Genomic DNA, 13,824 nt, shown 5'->3' with positions numbered 1-13,824 from the left:
AAATCTGTTCTTAGCTAAAAACAAATACAATATTTTGAAATACTTTATTTTGACATCATTTCAGACTAATCAAAAAGTTATACATTGCAGGAATAGTACAAAGAATTTTCAAATATCGTTTGCCTAGATTCCCCAAATTTTAACATTAACATTTTACATTTGCTTTGATTTATATTCTTCCCCCTCAATAAATCATCAAGGTTAACATCACCAGTAATGGACAAATTCATATTAGTTACTTTCTCATAGGATAGATTGAAAATGACACACTACCACTTCTAAACATTCCTGCCAAAAATACATAACCTGAACCAAATCAAGAGGAACACTAGACAAAGGCAAACTGAGGGATGTTCTACAAAATAACTCTATTATCAAATATTTAAATACTTTAAATGTGCTATATGATCTCAATAAAAGTTATATTTTAGTCCTCCCTTAAAAATCTATGACTTTTGCTAAATTCAAGAAATTAGAAATTATATTTTGATATGACTAATTTTGATAGTAAAGTTAATTTGCAAAGATAGCAACCTTCAGCTTTATCATATTTTTGTTTTTTATTGTTTAAATCAGAGGAGTTTTATGTCCAGTTATGTCAGGCAGAAGGAAACGGAAGGCCCACTAAAAGTGTTTAGTTGAACAAAGTTTAATGATGGAACAACTTACAGAGGTGTGAGCAGAGTTAAGAAAAAGAACGTAGGGAATAGCAATAGAAAGAGAAATCCTAAATACCCATAGACCGGAAGGGGACAGGTGAAAGGGGTGTGAGCAGAACAAGGTAAGAGCTAGTATTTCCAAAGCCAGGTGAAGAGGGGGCTGGGTAAAGGTACAGAACATGAGCTTTCTTACTACTGGCCAAACCAAACAAAATACATAAAGCAGAGTGGCTGGTGATGCAGTATACAGTGGTCAGCATCCCAGGGCACAGAGCAGGTAGAGATGAGTGGACTGTGTATCTGGGAGACAAACCAAGAACCACCAGCTCATGTGCCAAAGAGAAGAAACTTCCATTTCTTTTGTTAAGGCGAGGAAAAATACTTTATAAAGAGGTATATGAAACTATGTTGTGTATATTTTAATTTATTTACTTTAGTAAAAATTAATACCTATCATAACCTGTTCCTTAATAACAGAAATAATTTAGATAAACACTTTTCAGATTTTTTAAATCCCAAATGGGAAAGCATAGAAGAGAAGTATGGGAGTGTGAAGAAGGAAAGAAACAGAAAATACAGAAGAGATTTAAAAAATAAATCAAAAGATAATAAGAGAAAAAGAGCATTTATAAAAGATACATCCCCAAGATTTCCTATAACCAAAATTATAAATTGGTTCAAAAAGTTTTAATACGTTCACAAATAATGAGTCTATATCATCTTAATAAGAAAAGTTAAAGATGTTTGCTTGCATTTGGGAATAAATACCCCCACCATCAAAGTGTTCTGTGAAAGAGATCAGGAAGCAGCATACTGTCCTACTGTAGTAACCTCAACGTCACAATCAATTAACTAAATGTAATAATAAGCTGTCTAACTGTCTCATTGGGTGGGTTACTGAGAGTCTTAAATTCATTATTATTGCATATATAAGCATTTTTAATATATTCAATTCTTTAAGTTGCAAATGTGTATTATGTCACATGTGGCTTTAATAAGGGCAGATCCCACAATGTCGCAAGTTATAGGTTAGGCAACAGTCTTTATTTGGGAAATATACAATTCAGGAGTCAGCAACACAGAGAGTCATACAGGAGCTGGAACTGTTGGACATGCAGTGAGTGGGTCTGTATTCCAGGGAGGGAGGGATTCCATCCCTTGGTTGCTTTCTCTTCCTATGAAAACATTGTCAGTAAGGAAACACTGCAGGAGGTTGGGGCTGTCTGGGTTATTTCCATTTGTCTGGGAAAGCCAGCTGGAGACTTTGGAGCTCAAAGGAAGCTGCAACACCCCCATACACCAGGAAAATGAAGTTTCTAGTCCCTTGTAGTTCAGACAAGCCAGAAGGAGCCCCAGGATCACTTTCGGATAAGTCTGCTCATTATATCGCACGTGATAATTACCATATTTTTTTCCAAAAATCTAATAATAGCACTGTCAAAAGCAGAACACTGGCTACACAGGCTTTTGGTTTAATATAGTCTAACATTTTCTAACATTTCTTATGTTCTTATCTTCTAAAATTGATCACAAACCTACCAGTTATAGTTATGTTCATTAAAAATATTGTTAAAGATCAAAATTAATTTTAGTCAGTCTCTAACTGGGTTTTCTTCATATACTTATGTACAATCCCTATTCTGTGAGTTCTTTTTCCTTTAAATATTTTTAACACTGTGTAATGCTCAATTTATATAACAGATGTCCACATAGAATCATACACACTGAAATTTAGAAAAAAATATAATTAAAATCCTTAAAATGGATTTAAAGATTGTCTATGACAGGTGTTTAATGAATATAAGGTTCAGATTATTTTAAGTTCCTTTTATACCAAACATTTTAGCAGCAATTTAAATAGTTTCCTCCTTCTATAAAATATTACTAGACTCTATTTTTACAGCACCCTCCTGATTAGCAAATAGAACATTTGATCAGCATTCACATTGGGAGTTTAATCAAAATTAATTCCACAGTTATTTGTGACGGGGGGAGAGCTTATAAACTGTCATGTCCAACAAGACTTATAATACTCAGGTCTGAGGATGTAACATAAAACATGCTGACTGCGGTCAATAACACCATATTATATAATTGAAATTTGCTAAGAGAATAGAACTCACAAAAAAAAAAAAGCAAATATGTAAGGTGATAAAAGTGTTAATTAATTAGATAATGGGAATCCTTTCATAACATATACATATATCAAATCACCATGACATGTACTTTAAATAACTTACAGTTTTGTTAACTATACTTCAATAAAGCTAAAAATAAAGGAATAAGTGAATGAATGAATGAATGAATTTTGTAAACATTCAGAAAAGATCCATGTGATTTCTACTTATTCCCAATTTGAAATTGGGCTATATCAATTATACATAATCCTTGATATTCTGTACTTCTTCTATACAGTATTCTTACATGTATTCTCCCATGAAAGCCATAGGTGCTTAAAGGCCTTTATTTTTCATAAGCAGCACAGAAGTTTAGAAATCCTCATCATTTCCAAACAGCTGACTCTAGAAATGGCAACTCACCAGGGTGACTCAGTTATCCATGCACTTGTTTGCACTTCAAAAGGGAAAAAAAAGCCTGTTTGTTTTCTGATACTCAAGAAAATTTTGCATGTGGCTGGATTTGGAGAAATAATCAAAGTAAAACAGCTCATATCCAAGCTGAGGCCACCAGTCACTCTGGGGAGGTCGTTGACTAGTGGCCCAGATTTTGCAATTTATTCAAAAGGGTGGATTGTTCGTTAAACAGAAGCTTCATCAAACATTGCCTGTGATATGGTTTACATATGAAAAGCTATATTCTTTACTTAACATTCACAAGTTGCTTATGGACTAATTAGCCCATCTGCCACAACAAATGTATTCATACTTCTTTTGTATTGATTGCTGAAAAGTACCTGCTTTTTTCCTATCCACTTATTTCTATCAATATAATGGCAAATAATAACTTTTTAGAGCTAGGACACTTACTTTGTTATATCTGTAAAAATGTGTATATTTTTCAACTGAGTTGACAAGTGCAGGGGTGAGAGGAAGACCTCAGAAAATGCTTTCCAGTGATCAGTTTATCTTTTAGTCATCAATCATCTGTTTGTTAGTTTATCTGAATGTCATAATTGCTTCAAGTTTGACATGAGTAATATTATTTGTTTATTTTTTATTTATTTTTATATTTTTTAAGTATAGTAGGTATACAATAGTATACCTATTAGTTTGAGGTATAGAATATAGTGACTTAACATTTATATACCTTACAATGTGATCACATCACTAAGTTTTTCCACTTGTTTCCAATCCCAAATTTAGTTTTTTATGAGAACAACCACATGTATTTATCCCAAAACTTCTATCATTGGTATCTTCTTCCCCTTGTTTATGCTGTTGCCAATTCTGATAACCTACTTATGCATAACATGCCTGGTTTCTCATTTATCTCAAATCAGATGGCCTAGTCACCATCTCAGATCCAGTCATCTCACTCTGAACTGCTAGCATCTTACCAAATGTCAATCACATGAGTCTTTTCAGGTATATTCTTATTGTTTGGTAGCAATGGAACCAAATCAGTTTGGCCACAGTTATCAAAATGCCAGATGTTATAGTAACGGAGAGAATTATCTCATACACTTCTCATGTTTATTATGACACTGTAACGTCTCACCCATTCCATTTAACAACCACTTAGAAAAAGTCTCCTTCTCTAAACCGTGCTGAAATCAAATTCCCAGCTTTTTTGAAACCCTTTTGCATAGAAACTTCAAACTCAAACTCCATAACACAAAAATATTTTTTTAAATCTTCATATTATCTTTCATCTCCTCACCAATTTCGCTCCCAACCCTCTTCATTTTTTTTTTTTTCCTGAAAGTCAATTTCCCTGCACTTTTCTAGCACAAAAGCTTCTTTCCTTTCACTGGGCACCTAGCGGAGTTTGGATCCACACCTTTAACTGTCTGTGTTAAGTGGAACACCTTTAATAGAGGGTTTCTCCATCACCAGTTTCATTTCCCAAAACACATAAAAGTTATATATCACCCATACAAAACCAAATTTAAGATTGAGACAGAGGGAGTAAAGTGTGGGGGGAGGGAGGAGGAGAAAGCAAGGGAAGAAGGGAGGGAGAAAATATGATGAAAAAGAAAAATAATGATAATGATATGGCACCATAAAATATCAAATACCTTGTTGTTGATTTAGGATCTCACCACTTGAAGAAAATGAGGTTTTGCTATAAATTTATTTGTTAATGTACTACAAAATTTTTCTTTAGGATTAAAACTTTAGATATTCTTTCAGTGTTATTCGTCTTCCTAGCTGTAACTGATGATAACTGAGTAAAGCCACTGTCGGAAAATCTCAATTAAGCCATTCTTTTTTCTGTTGTGAAAGGCATAATTTATAAAATGGTGACCTTTTGGTAGGCTAACAGTATGTTGATGAACTTCAAGTGAAGTGAAAGAAAAAAAAAGAGTGTTTTGTATTATCAGTGCTTACATTTTCCAAGGAATCACGTGAAGCAGTAGAGCCTTTAAAGGTCATAGACTTCTTTACTTTGAGAGATATTAAATAGCTAATGAAAATAGAGGTCAGCTGCATGATAACCGGAAGAAAAAAGCATTCCCCAATGAGAAAGTAAGATATTTGAGATTACGCCAACTGTCCTTTTTTAAGATTGTATTTGATTGTCCTTAAAGCCGAAAATGAAATTTGCATGTAAATGCCATGATTGTAAATGAATGAATGTACAGGTCTTAGAATCAATAGTTATTGATCTTGCTGTATGAATGCTAATATCATTTGCATATACTAACCATTACAATAAGAACTGATGATTTCACAGCCCAAAATACTCTTCATTAGTTTTTATGTCTCTACAAAAATTTTTATTCTTTTCTGGATTTTGCAAAAATAATCTTACTTAGCTCATAAGAACATGATCATTATCAGTAATAACTCACTTTTTAAAAATTATTCTTGCTTTGAAGATCACTAAAACAAAGGAATACCAAAACTAGATTGACATGTAGGCAAGGTACCCATCTACCCTGAGGAAGAAATGGAATAATGACATTTATCTGTCCACTACTTAATAGTACACAATTTATGCATTAGTGGGATTTAATTTATGACTGGAATGAACCCTGATCACAAATTATTTTCCCTTTACCCTCAGATATTGGTTGAAATTCCTTTTGAAAGAGCATTGTCTTCTTTCATACTGCCACTATTAGGGGTTACTCTAAATGCAAAGCTTGTAGATATCACTGACAGAGCAATCTTATCTACAACTGGAGCAATTTCCATAACCCAGGAATTTATAGATACTGACCACAATATGAAACATAGAAGACGACATCGTTTAAAATGAGAGGCTAGCTTTTAGGTTGTGCTTTAACATTCTGGAAGTTCTCTTATCATCTGCTGACTACATGTCCTCAGGGAAGACAGTGGTGGCCCCAGCCCAAAGTTCCTGGAACGAATGACTGTGTCCATGGGTTTTTGTGTCTGATGTTTACATACTCCCATATGCCCAAAGTCATCAAGGTATTCTGAGGTTGTGCCAATGAAAATTTGGTGGTAATTTTCAAGTTTAGTCCATGGAGAGAAGAATTAGAGTGTGAATGTACAGATTAGCGAGCATATGCACACTGGTAGGTACCCACTCAAATCTCCAACTAAAATTTCTTACTAGTGATCTAAGAACTGTGCTGGGACATATTTTGCTGGTGAGGAAACTTAATTGCTCCTTTTGTGAAGGCACATTAACTCTTTCAGGGTCCATTGAGTAAATTAACTCTTCCAGGTTATTAAGCCTGTCTCTACGTGACATGACGATTTCTACCTGGCATTGTATCATTTACCCTGAAATGCCCCACACTTGCTTTGAGCACACATGTTCTTTGTCTACTCAGGGAGAGAGAATGTGCTCATTTCAATGTCAGCAATTGCTCTTTGATTGCAACTCAGTGATTCCCTTTGCTTCTTCCCAGGGATCTCTAAGGATTTGCCGGTACATAGCAGTTATCTGAGCCTCACCAATAGACGGGTGTCATAGTTGTCTAAAAATGGTATTATTTCTGTGGTTTTGAACACAGAATTTTGCTTCTAAGTATCTTTTCCTGTAGGCAAAAGCCAACATTATTAATTCATTTGGGGTGGGAGTTGTGAAGCTATTTCAAGATTCCATGATCTTTTATTAAAGCACAACTCCCACTAAGAGGCTATGTTATCAGTACCTATTTAGGGAAATATATTAACAACTATTTGAGAGCAGCCTGTGCTGCCCCTCAAGAGGGTGTTCAGAAAAGTGTGCAGGTGTTTGGGATGCCACAAAGGCTAGAGTAAGTGCCTGTAGTTGGTCCAGCTGAGAAGCAGTGATGGAGAGCAAAGGCAAATGCCACCTCTTTCTTTATTATGTCCAGGGCTACCTTGGAGAGTCATCAGTTGATATAAATTAAAATAGATGATGATCCAAAGAGACACAGTATACTCCTTCAGAGGTGTTTTAGAGTAGTGCTCCTTTTATGTGCATATCATAGAAATCATCTGGTATCTTGTTATAATGCCAGTTCTGATTCAGGAGGTCCGAGGTAGGGCTAGGTTTTCTGCATTTCTAATAATCTCTTAGATGATGCTTAACTGCTGGTCCACAGACCATACTTTGAATAGAAAGGATTTAGGATAAAATGTAAATTATCTTGGATAAAACATGGTCTTAGATAAGAAGATGACGAATATGAAAGAAATTTAACAGTATTCTAAAAAAATAGATTTCAGACCAGGAAGACTTTGATTAAATGTTGAAAATTCTAGTAAGAGATTGATAGATCATAAAAAAGGATATACTTAGCATTTCTACCTATCCGAAGATTTCAGTGAACATTTTCTGAGGCCAATGTATTATTTAAATTTTTAAATCTTTACTAATCATTCTGTTGGTGTACTCTCTAAAAATACTAGAAGTAATTGTTTTCCTTATCTCCTTCACTTTCTCATGTTGGTAAGGAGCTCAATAAATATCCATGTCCGATTAAATATTCCTTTGCAAAATTTATATCAGAGCTGATTTAAACCTCCCCTCTCCACCTTTTATTAATCTATCATGACAGCCTCTCTGTTCTTTCCTCTGAGATGAGCAGTGTCCTTTTATCTTCACAGGTCAATGGGAAGGATCTCTCAAAGGCCACCCATGAAGAGGCAGTGGAAGCTTTTCGAAATGCCAAGGAGCCCATTGTGGTTCAGGTGCTAAGGCGAACGCCTCTTAGTAAACCATTCTACGGAACGGCCCCAGAAGTGCAGCTCATGAACGCCAGCACACAGACAGACATCACTTTCGAACACATCATGGCCCTGGCCAAGCTGAGGCCACCTACGCCTCCAGTGCCAGACATCTGTCCATTTCTGCTCTCAGACAGGTATTTTTCTGTCATTTCCCCTCAAAGCCCTATTTGTTTTCATTCATCGTTTAAAGTCGCTGTTGGAAAGAATCAGTCACACTAGCTAGTTGACAATTACAGAGACAGGCTGTCTACAGTTGTCTATAGTCTGTCTCCACTTGTCTACAGTTAATTTTCAGATATCTCTGCTAGCTGCTGTCCCTGACCCACACAGCTGTTTCACCTCAGGAATCTTACTTACTGAGATACAATGAAAAATTCTGGCTCCAATTAGTTCACCTTTTCATTTCCAGTCATCAAAAGCCTCACACTACTCATGAGCACTGGTCAGGGAAATAGCTTTTCTCACAAAAGCTGCCAAAACCCTTATTAAGACTGATACAGAAGTGGCATGTTGGCACTATACTCTCCCCTGTAGGTCACCTCTCTCTCTGACTCTCTGTTGCTTTTCTCTTTTTTAAAGGAAACGCTAGGAAATTAATTGAAGTGCAGTTGTCCAAAGAAAGCAATTACCCAATATATTGTATTTGTAAACAAAAGGTCCTGGCTGTCAGAGAAGTATAGAACTATGAAATAAACTGTTATAAGAATATTTCTTCCAAATTTTTACCTAATTAAAAGGGAGTTTGAGATATTTTATTCAAGTAATTCTACTTGTATAGGCTTAGAAGAATGCTTTGCCCATGTTCTATGAACTTTTAAGCAAATATTCAAACCTTATTGAGAGTTTGATTCATAAGAGCAATAGTATGCTTAGATGGCATTTTCATTGCCTACTGTACTCCATTTTCCACTTTGCAAAACATAGATCTAATCGTGCCAATTTCCTGCCCTTAAGTGGCTTTTTTAAGTTATTTCAGTGGGTCGAATGTATACATTAGAATCACCTGGGAACTTGGAAAAGCAATATCAATTGCCTGAGTCCCACCTCAGGCCAATTAAATAAGAATTTTTTAGAGTAAGGCCCAGGCATCAGAATTTTTCAAAAATCTCTCTAGAAAATTGTAACGTGCTACCATGTTTTGGAAACCACTCCTTGAAACCTCAAGTTCCAGGAATGTAGGGACTTAGTTTGTCTTGCTTATGGCTCTATTCATTTATCCATTGCTTGTTAAATAATTCCTTATGTCAGGCACTGGAACTAGGTGCTGGGCATAAAATTGGGAATGAAAATGAAGTCACTACTTCCTGGAGCTTCTATTCTAGAGAGAAAGATGAACAATGCACAAGCAAACAAATATAAAATATCTATTAGTACAGCCTGACACAGAATAGCCAGCCCTCCAATAAATACTTTCTCGAATGAATAATAAAAACAACCAATATTTATTAGCTCACTTAACATGTTTTAGGTAATATTTTAAGTGTTTTACACTTATTAATTCATTTAGTCTTCACAACAACCTTCGGAGGGGTGCACTGTATTATTACCATACCCATGTCACACATGTTGGGTAACTTGGCCCAGATCACATAGCAAAGAAATGTCGGACGCACTCCTGAGCCAAAGAGGTCTGGCCTAAGTGCAAACTCTTTCGACCAATACGCTGTGATGCTCTTCCTTAGATCTTAGTTTAGAGGCGACCTCTTCTAGAAAACTTCCTAGGGCTGCCACAGGAATACCCCCACTAAGCGCTCTCACAGCTTCTGTGTTTTTTCCTTATTGCACTATATTAAAATCCTACTTTGCTGCTTTACCCAATTAATAGGACAAGAATTGGATTTTGTGCACCAACGTTATTTCCAGTACTTGACATAGGGCCTGGCATCTGGTAGACATGCAATAAATGTTTATTGAATGAATAAGGTGTTTCTCCTGGCAGGGTTCCCCTCTTACTGACTGAAAGATAAGAGAAACACATCAGATGCCCCAAACAGCAAGCTTTGACATTTTACCAGCCCAAATGGGCTTTGCAGAACCAGTCTGGATTTAAGCAAGAAGGGTTTACCTATTAGAACAGCAAACAAGGTGTTGCATGTACTGCTTGTAGTATTTGAGCCTACACTGTTTCACCCTGTAAGGAGCCTATAGTAGTAAGAGGCTGGTAAATTATTTACACAGACTGTGTGAAGGCACCATTCCAAGAACATCCATACTGGCAAATCTTACTTGCAATGAACTTGCTTGATTGCACTTATGCTTTTTCACTGACTTTTAGAAATAGAGATGATCTCATGCCCTTTGCTGTTGAACTATGCTTAGCCCTTGTATAGTATAATGTATAGTATCTACCATAGTATATAATAATTTGAAAGCACTTCTATCAATTACTTAAAACATTTCCCTAAAGTGAAAGAATGTATAAAAGATATGTACAATGCCCTGGGGCCCCTTCATTTCCTTTACTTAATCAGTTCTGTCTGTTCCCTGGAATTTTCTAAAGGGATTATAAAAACCTGTGGCTTAGGAGTTTCCAGTGAGTTATCACCATGAATGTTCTTTAATATTTGTGCAAAGAGGGGAAAATGTAGGTTATGAGGAAGGAGGTCTTAAGGAATTGGGGGTAATGTGAGTATGTTTTACTATCTGAAAAATATGTGCTTTTAAAATGGATTTCAAAAAAGTTTGGAGCTGTGTATTTTGACATTGGTAGTACTTTGTTACAAAATACCCACCCTACCCCACCCTCCCTTTGGGTAGACTGCAGTCTTAAAAGCCATGTACCCATGCATGCAGCAAGTCACATTCGGTAGACTGGCAACAGACCAGAGAATATGAATAAAACACCATGGCCTGTCAAAGATTTCACATCAGTCTTCACAAAATGCAGCTCTGACCATGGGCCCTTATCTTCAAATTCTCTCAGAAAATCGAATTGATGGACTTCATGTAGGTGGAGAAAGACAAGCAATTGCTCCTTCTGAGCTGTAGTTCATTTAAAGCCTAGATCAGTACAAGTCTTATTGCAAAGCACAGAAGACTAAAGTGAAATTCTAAAATCAGTTTTAATTTTGAAAACAACCCTTTTGATCTATTCCTATCATATTGCTACATTCCCCATAGCTGCCATTCTCTTCATCCGATGGAGCATGAATTTTATGAGGACAATGAGTATCTTTCCAGCTTGCCTGCTGATGCAGACAGAACAGAGGACTTTGAATATGAGGTAAGATCATTTTCACACCACTTCACATTTCTTCATGAAGTTATGGTTGAAAGATTTTGCATAAAAAAGAAAAATTAATTTATTACTGTGAAATATATTTTGTCTATATGTGGGATAAGATCTTTTAAATCTTATTTGTTTTAGCTATTTGGCTCTGGTATTTTAAGTATATTAGAGAAACATTTTTGTAATTTAAGCTTGAAAATAATTTGCTTACATTTTCTGTTGCTTTTTATCAATAATATTATGGTAGCTACATTTGTTCTTCTTTCCACAATGCAAGGGAATTTCCAAGTAGAATATGGAAAAGAAATTGTATTTAAAACAAAGATGGTACTTACCATTTTCATTCACTATGTAGTATTTTAATTTTAATAAATAAATTTTATGATATTAGTTATAATCTTCCCCTTCACAAATTCAATATTCTCTTCATTTGTGACTCAAGTGTATACTAAAGAGCCATTTCACTAACTTTCTAGAAAGGGAGAGGGCCTCAAGCCCTTTGTTGTTAAATTATGTTTTGCCTTCACAAGGTATATATTAGAGTAACTGTACTGTGATATATAACATTTCCAAAAGCCCACCTATTAATTATTTAAGAGCTTTTGCAAAAGTTAAAGGATTTATCCTAATATTTCCTCTGCTTCTGCAGTCTGTAAATCTTTGAAAGGTTTCAGACTACTCTGACATTTGGAAATAAAATAGATTGAGAAGGTAAAGAAGCTTTAGTAAACAGGCAGAGAATCCATGATTATCTGCCCTTTTAATGCTTTAGATGATGTCATACAAGTTCAGCAAAATGTTCTTTTCCATTTTACAACCAGGAAATCCTGAAATCTCTTCCCTGAGGAGGATCTGAAATCAAATAAGACCGATTCAGTGAAGCTCACCTAAAGCAAATAGACGTTTATTTGAAATCTTCTCCCTGCAAAAGTCATTGCTGGGGATTATAGAAATCGTTATTGCTTTTCAGACAGAATTTGGAAGGAGGTGGAATGATACCTAGTATCTGAGTAGAAGGTTTTGTCGTTGGTATTGTTCATGTTAATTTTTATCCTCTCCTGTCTGTTAAACTGATAGAAAAGTTTATTTTATAAATCCAGTCAAGTGCTGGTAGGCACTGAAATATCCATTAAGTTTTGTCTACTCATGCAAAATAAATTACAAAATTGAGTCACTTATCCAAATAATTCAAGATTAAATGATGTTTTCCTTTCATTTAATGAATACTTCAGGTTTGGGGACTGGAATTATCTTCAGTTTTTCAGTTAGCTTGTTCCTTAAAGCTTTATTAAAATAAATCTGTGTGCTGGGGGAGGGCATGGGAGAGACTAGAATAAGCAGGTTAACAGTAAAAATTCTCTCAATTAATTAGCATATCACTGAATCTTACATTACAGACAGATTTCGTTACATTTCTATAGGACTACTGTAACTGAACCATATCTTCTTTTTTGACCAATATGAATCACTGATAGATGACAGCATTAGTATGATGACAGTGGTAAATGCTCAGACACGTCCTCTATAGCCTGTAATCTCAACTAATCACAGCATCATAGTCATTAATTTGCTGTCAGCTGTGATTCTCTTGCCAAAGGCACCTTTCTGAGTAACTGAAATAAAGAATGTTCCTGTGAAATTTAAATAAAGAAGTTACTGTGACAGGCTTCCATCATGAGAGAGGATGCATTTGAGAATATCATGCATGGTTCAAGGTGGGGGTAGAGACATGGGAGAATACCCAAGGATAATTTACCAAGTTTAGGAGAGAATAATGATTCTACTCAGTACTCCGCAGTCTGTTACAGTTATATGGCAGAGGTGCACATACAGTCTAATCTGATGCAGCCATGAGGGATGGTATGTGCACCTCTGCCATATAACTGTAACTGTCGTCTAATCTGGTGCAGTCATGAGGGATGGTATGTGCACCTCTGCCATATAACTGGAGGAGATTTAGAAATGCTAATCCCATCTTGATACACTATTGCACTTAGAATTTGGCTGGTCGAGTGTTTTCATGACCAGATGAAATGACCCCAGCTCCTCCACGAGCCCCATCGTAACCCAGTAGCTCTGGGGTAGTGGTGGATGAACATCTTCATGAAGGACCAGTTTTGTGCCACTTAGAGAATATTACAGGAAACTGAGGTCTAATGGCTGAAGAGAGGACTTTATCTCAGAAAGAGATACTCCTCCTCAACCTAAACACGAATACGTATCAGCCAGCAGTTGGGGAAGTAGAGAGAAAACTCTATTTTATCTGCTTTCATTCATTTTCACCACAAATATTTAATGAGCACTTACAGGTGCCAGGTTCTTATCTAAATTTTTGGGATTGATGAAGCCCCTGCCCTAGTGGAGCTTAACTTTTAGGGGAGAGAGATGGACAATAAACAAATAAATAACAACATAGTATATTAGATGGTGATAAGTGCTAGTGGAGAACAACAAAAATGGATGATGGAGAAAGAAATTCATGGTGTTGGGATGGGGTGTTGCTATCTTATACAAGGTGGCCAGGGAAGGCCTCTTCTCCTAAGACTCCTAAAGGAAGTGAGAGAGCTAGCCATGTGGATATCTGAGGGAGGAGCTTTCCAAGTAGAGGGAAGGGAAGTACAAAGAACCTGAAGCAAGA

The 13,824-nt window shown here is 35.9% G+C and overlaps 1 protein-coding gene across 3 annotated transcripts in view; it reads left to right on the top strand.

The window, feature by feature from the left end:
- PDZRN4 (PDZ domain containing ring finger 4) overlaps positions 1-13,824 on the top strand; it is a 320,204-nt gene that overhangs the window by 254,917 nt on the left and 51,463 nt on the right. For all 3 annotated transcript variants that reach the window (XM_039882300.1, XM_039882301.1, XM_039882302.1), the window contains 2 exons: positions 7,835-8,091; positions 11,078-11,180. In XM_039882300.1, the coding sequence (XP_039738234.1) occupies positions 7,835-8,091; positions 11,078-11,180 (360 nt within the window). The remainder of the gene's footprint in view (positions 1-7,834; positions 8,092-11,077; positions 11,181-13,824) is intronic.

The sequence above is a fragment of the Pteropus medius genome, unplaced genomic scaffold, assembly GCF_902729225.1.
Source record: "Pteropus medius unplaced genomic scaffold, Ma_sr-lr_union100, whole genome shotgun sequence".
NCBI lineage: Eukaryota > Metazoa > Chordata > Mammalia > Chiroptera > Pteropodidae > Pteropus > Pteropus medius.
The sequence above is the reverse complement of the archived record's forward strand: the minus strand, read 5'-3'. Positions and strand labels throughout refer to the sequence as shown.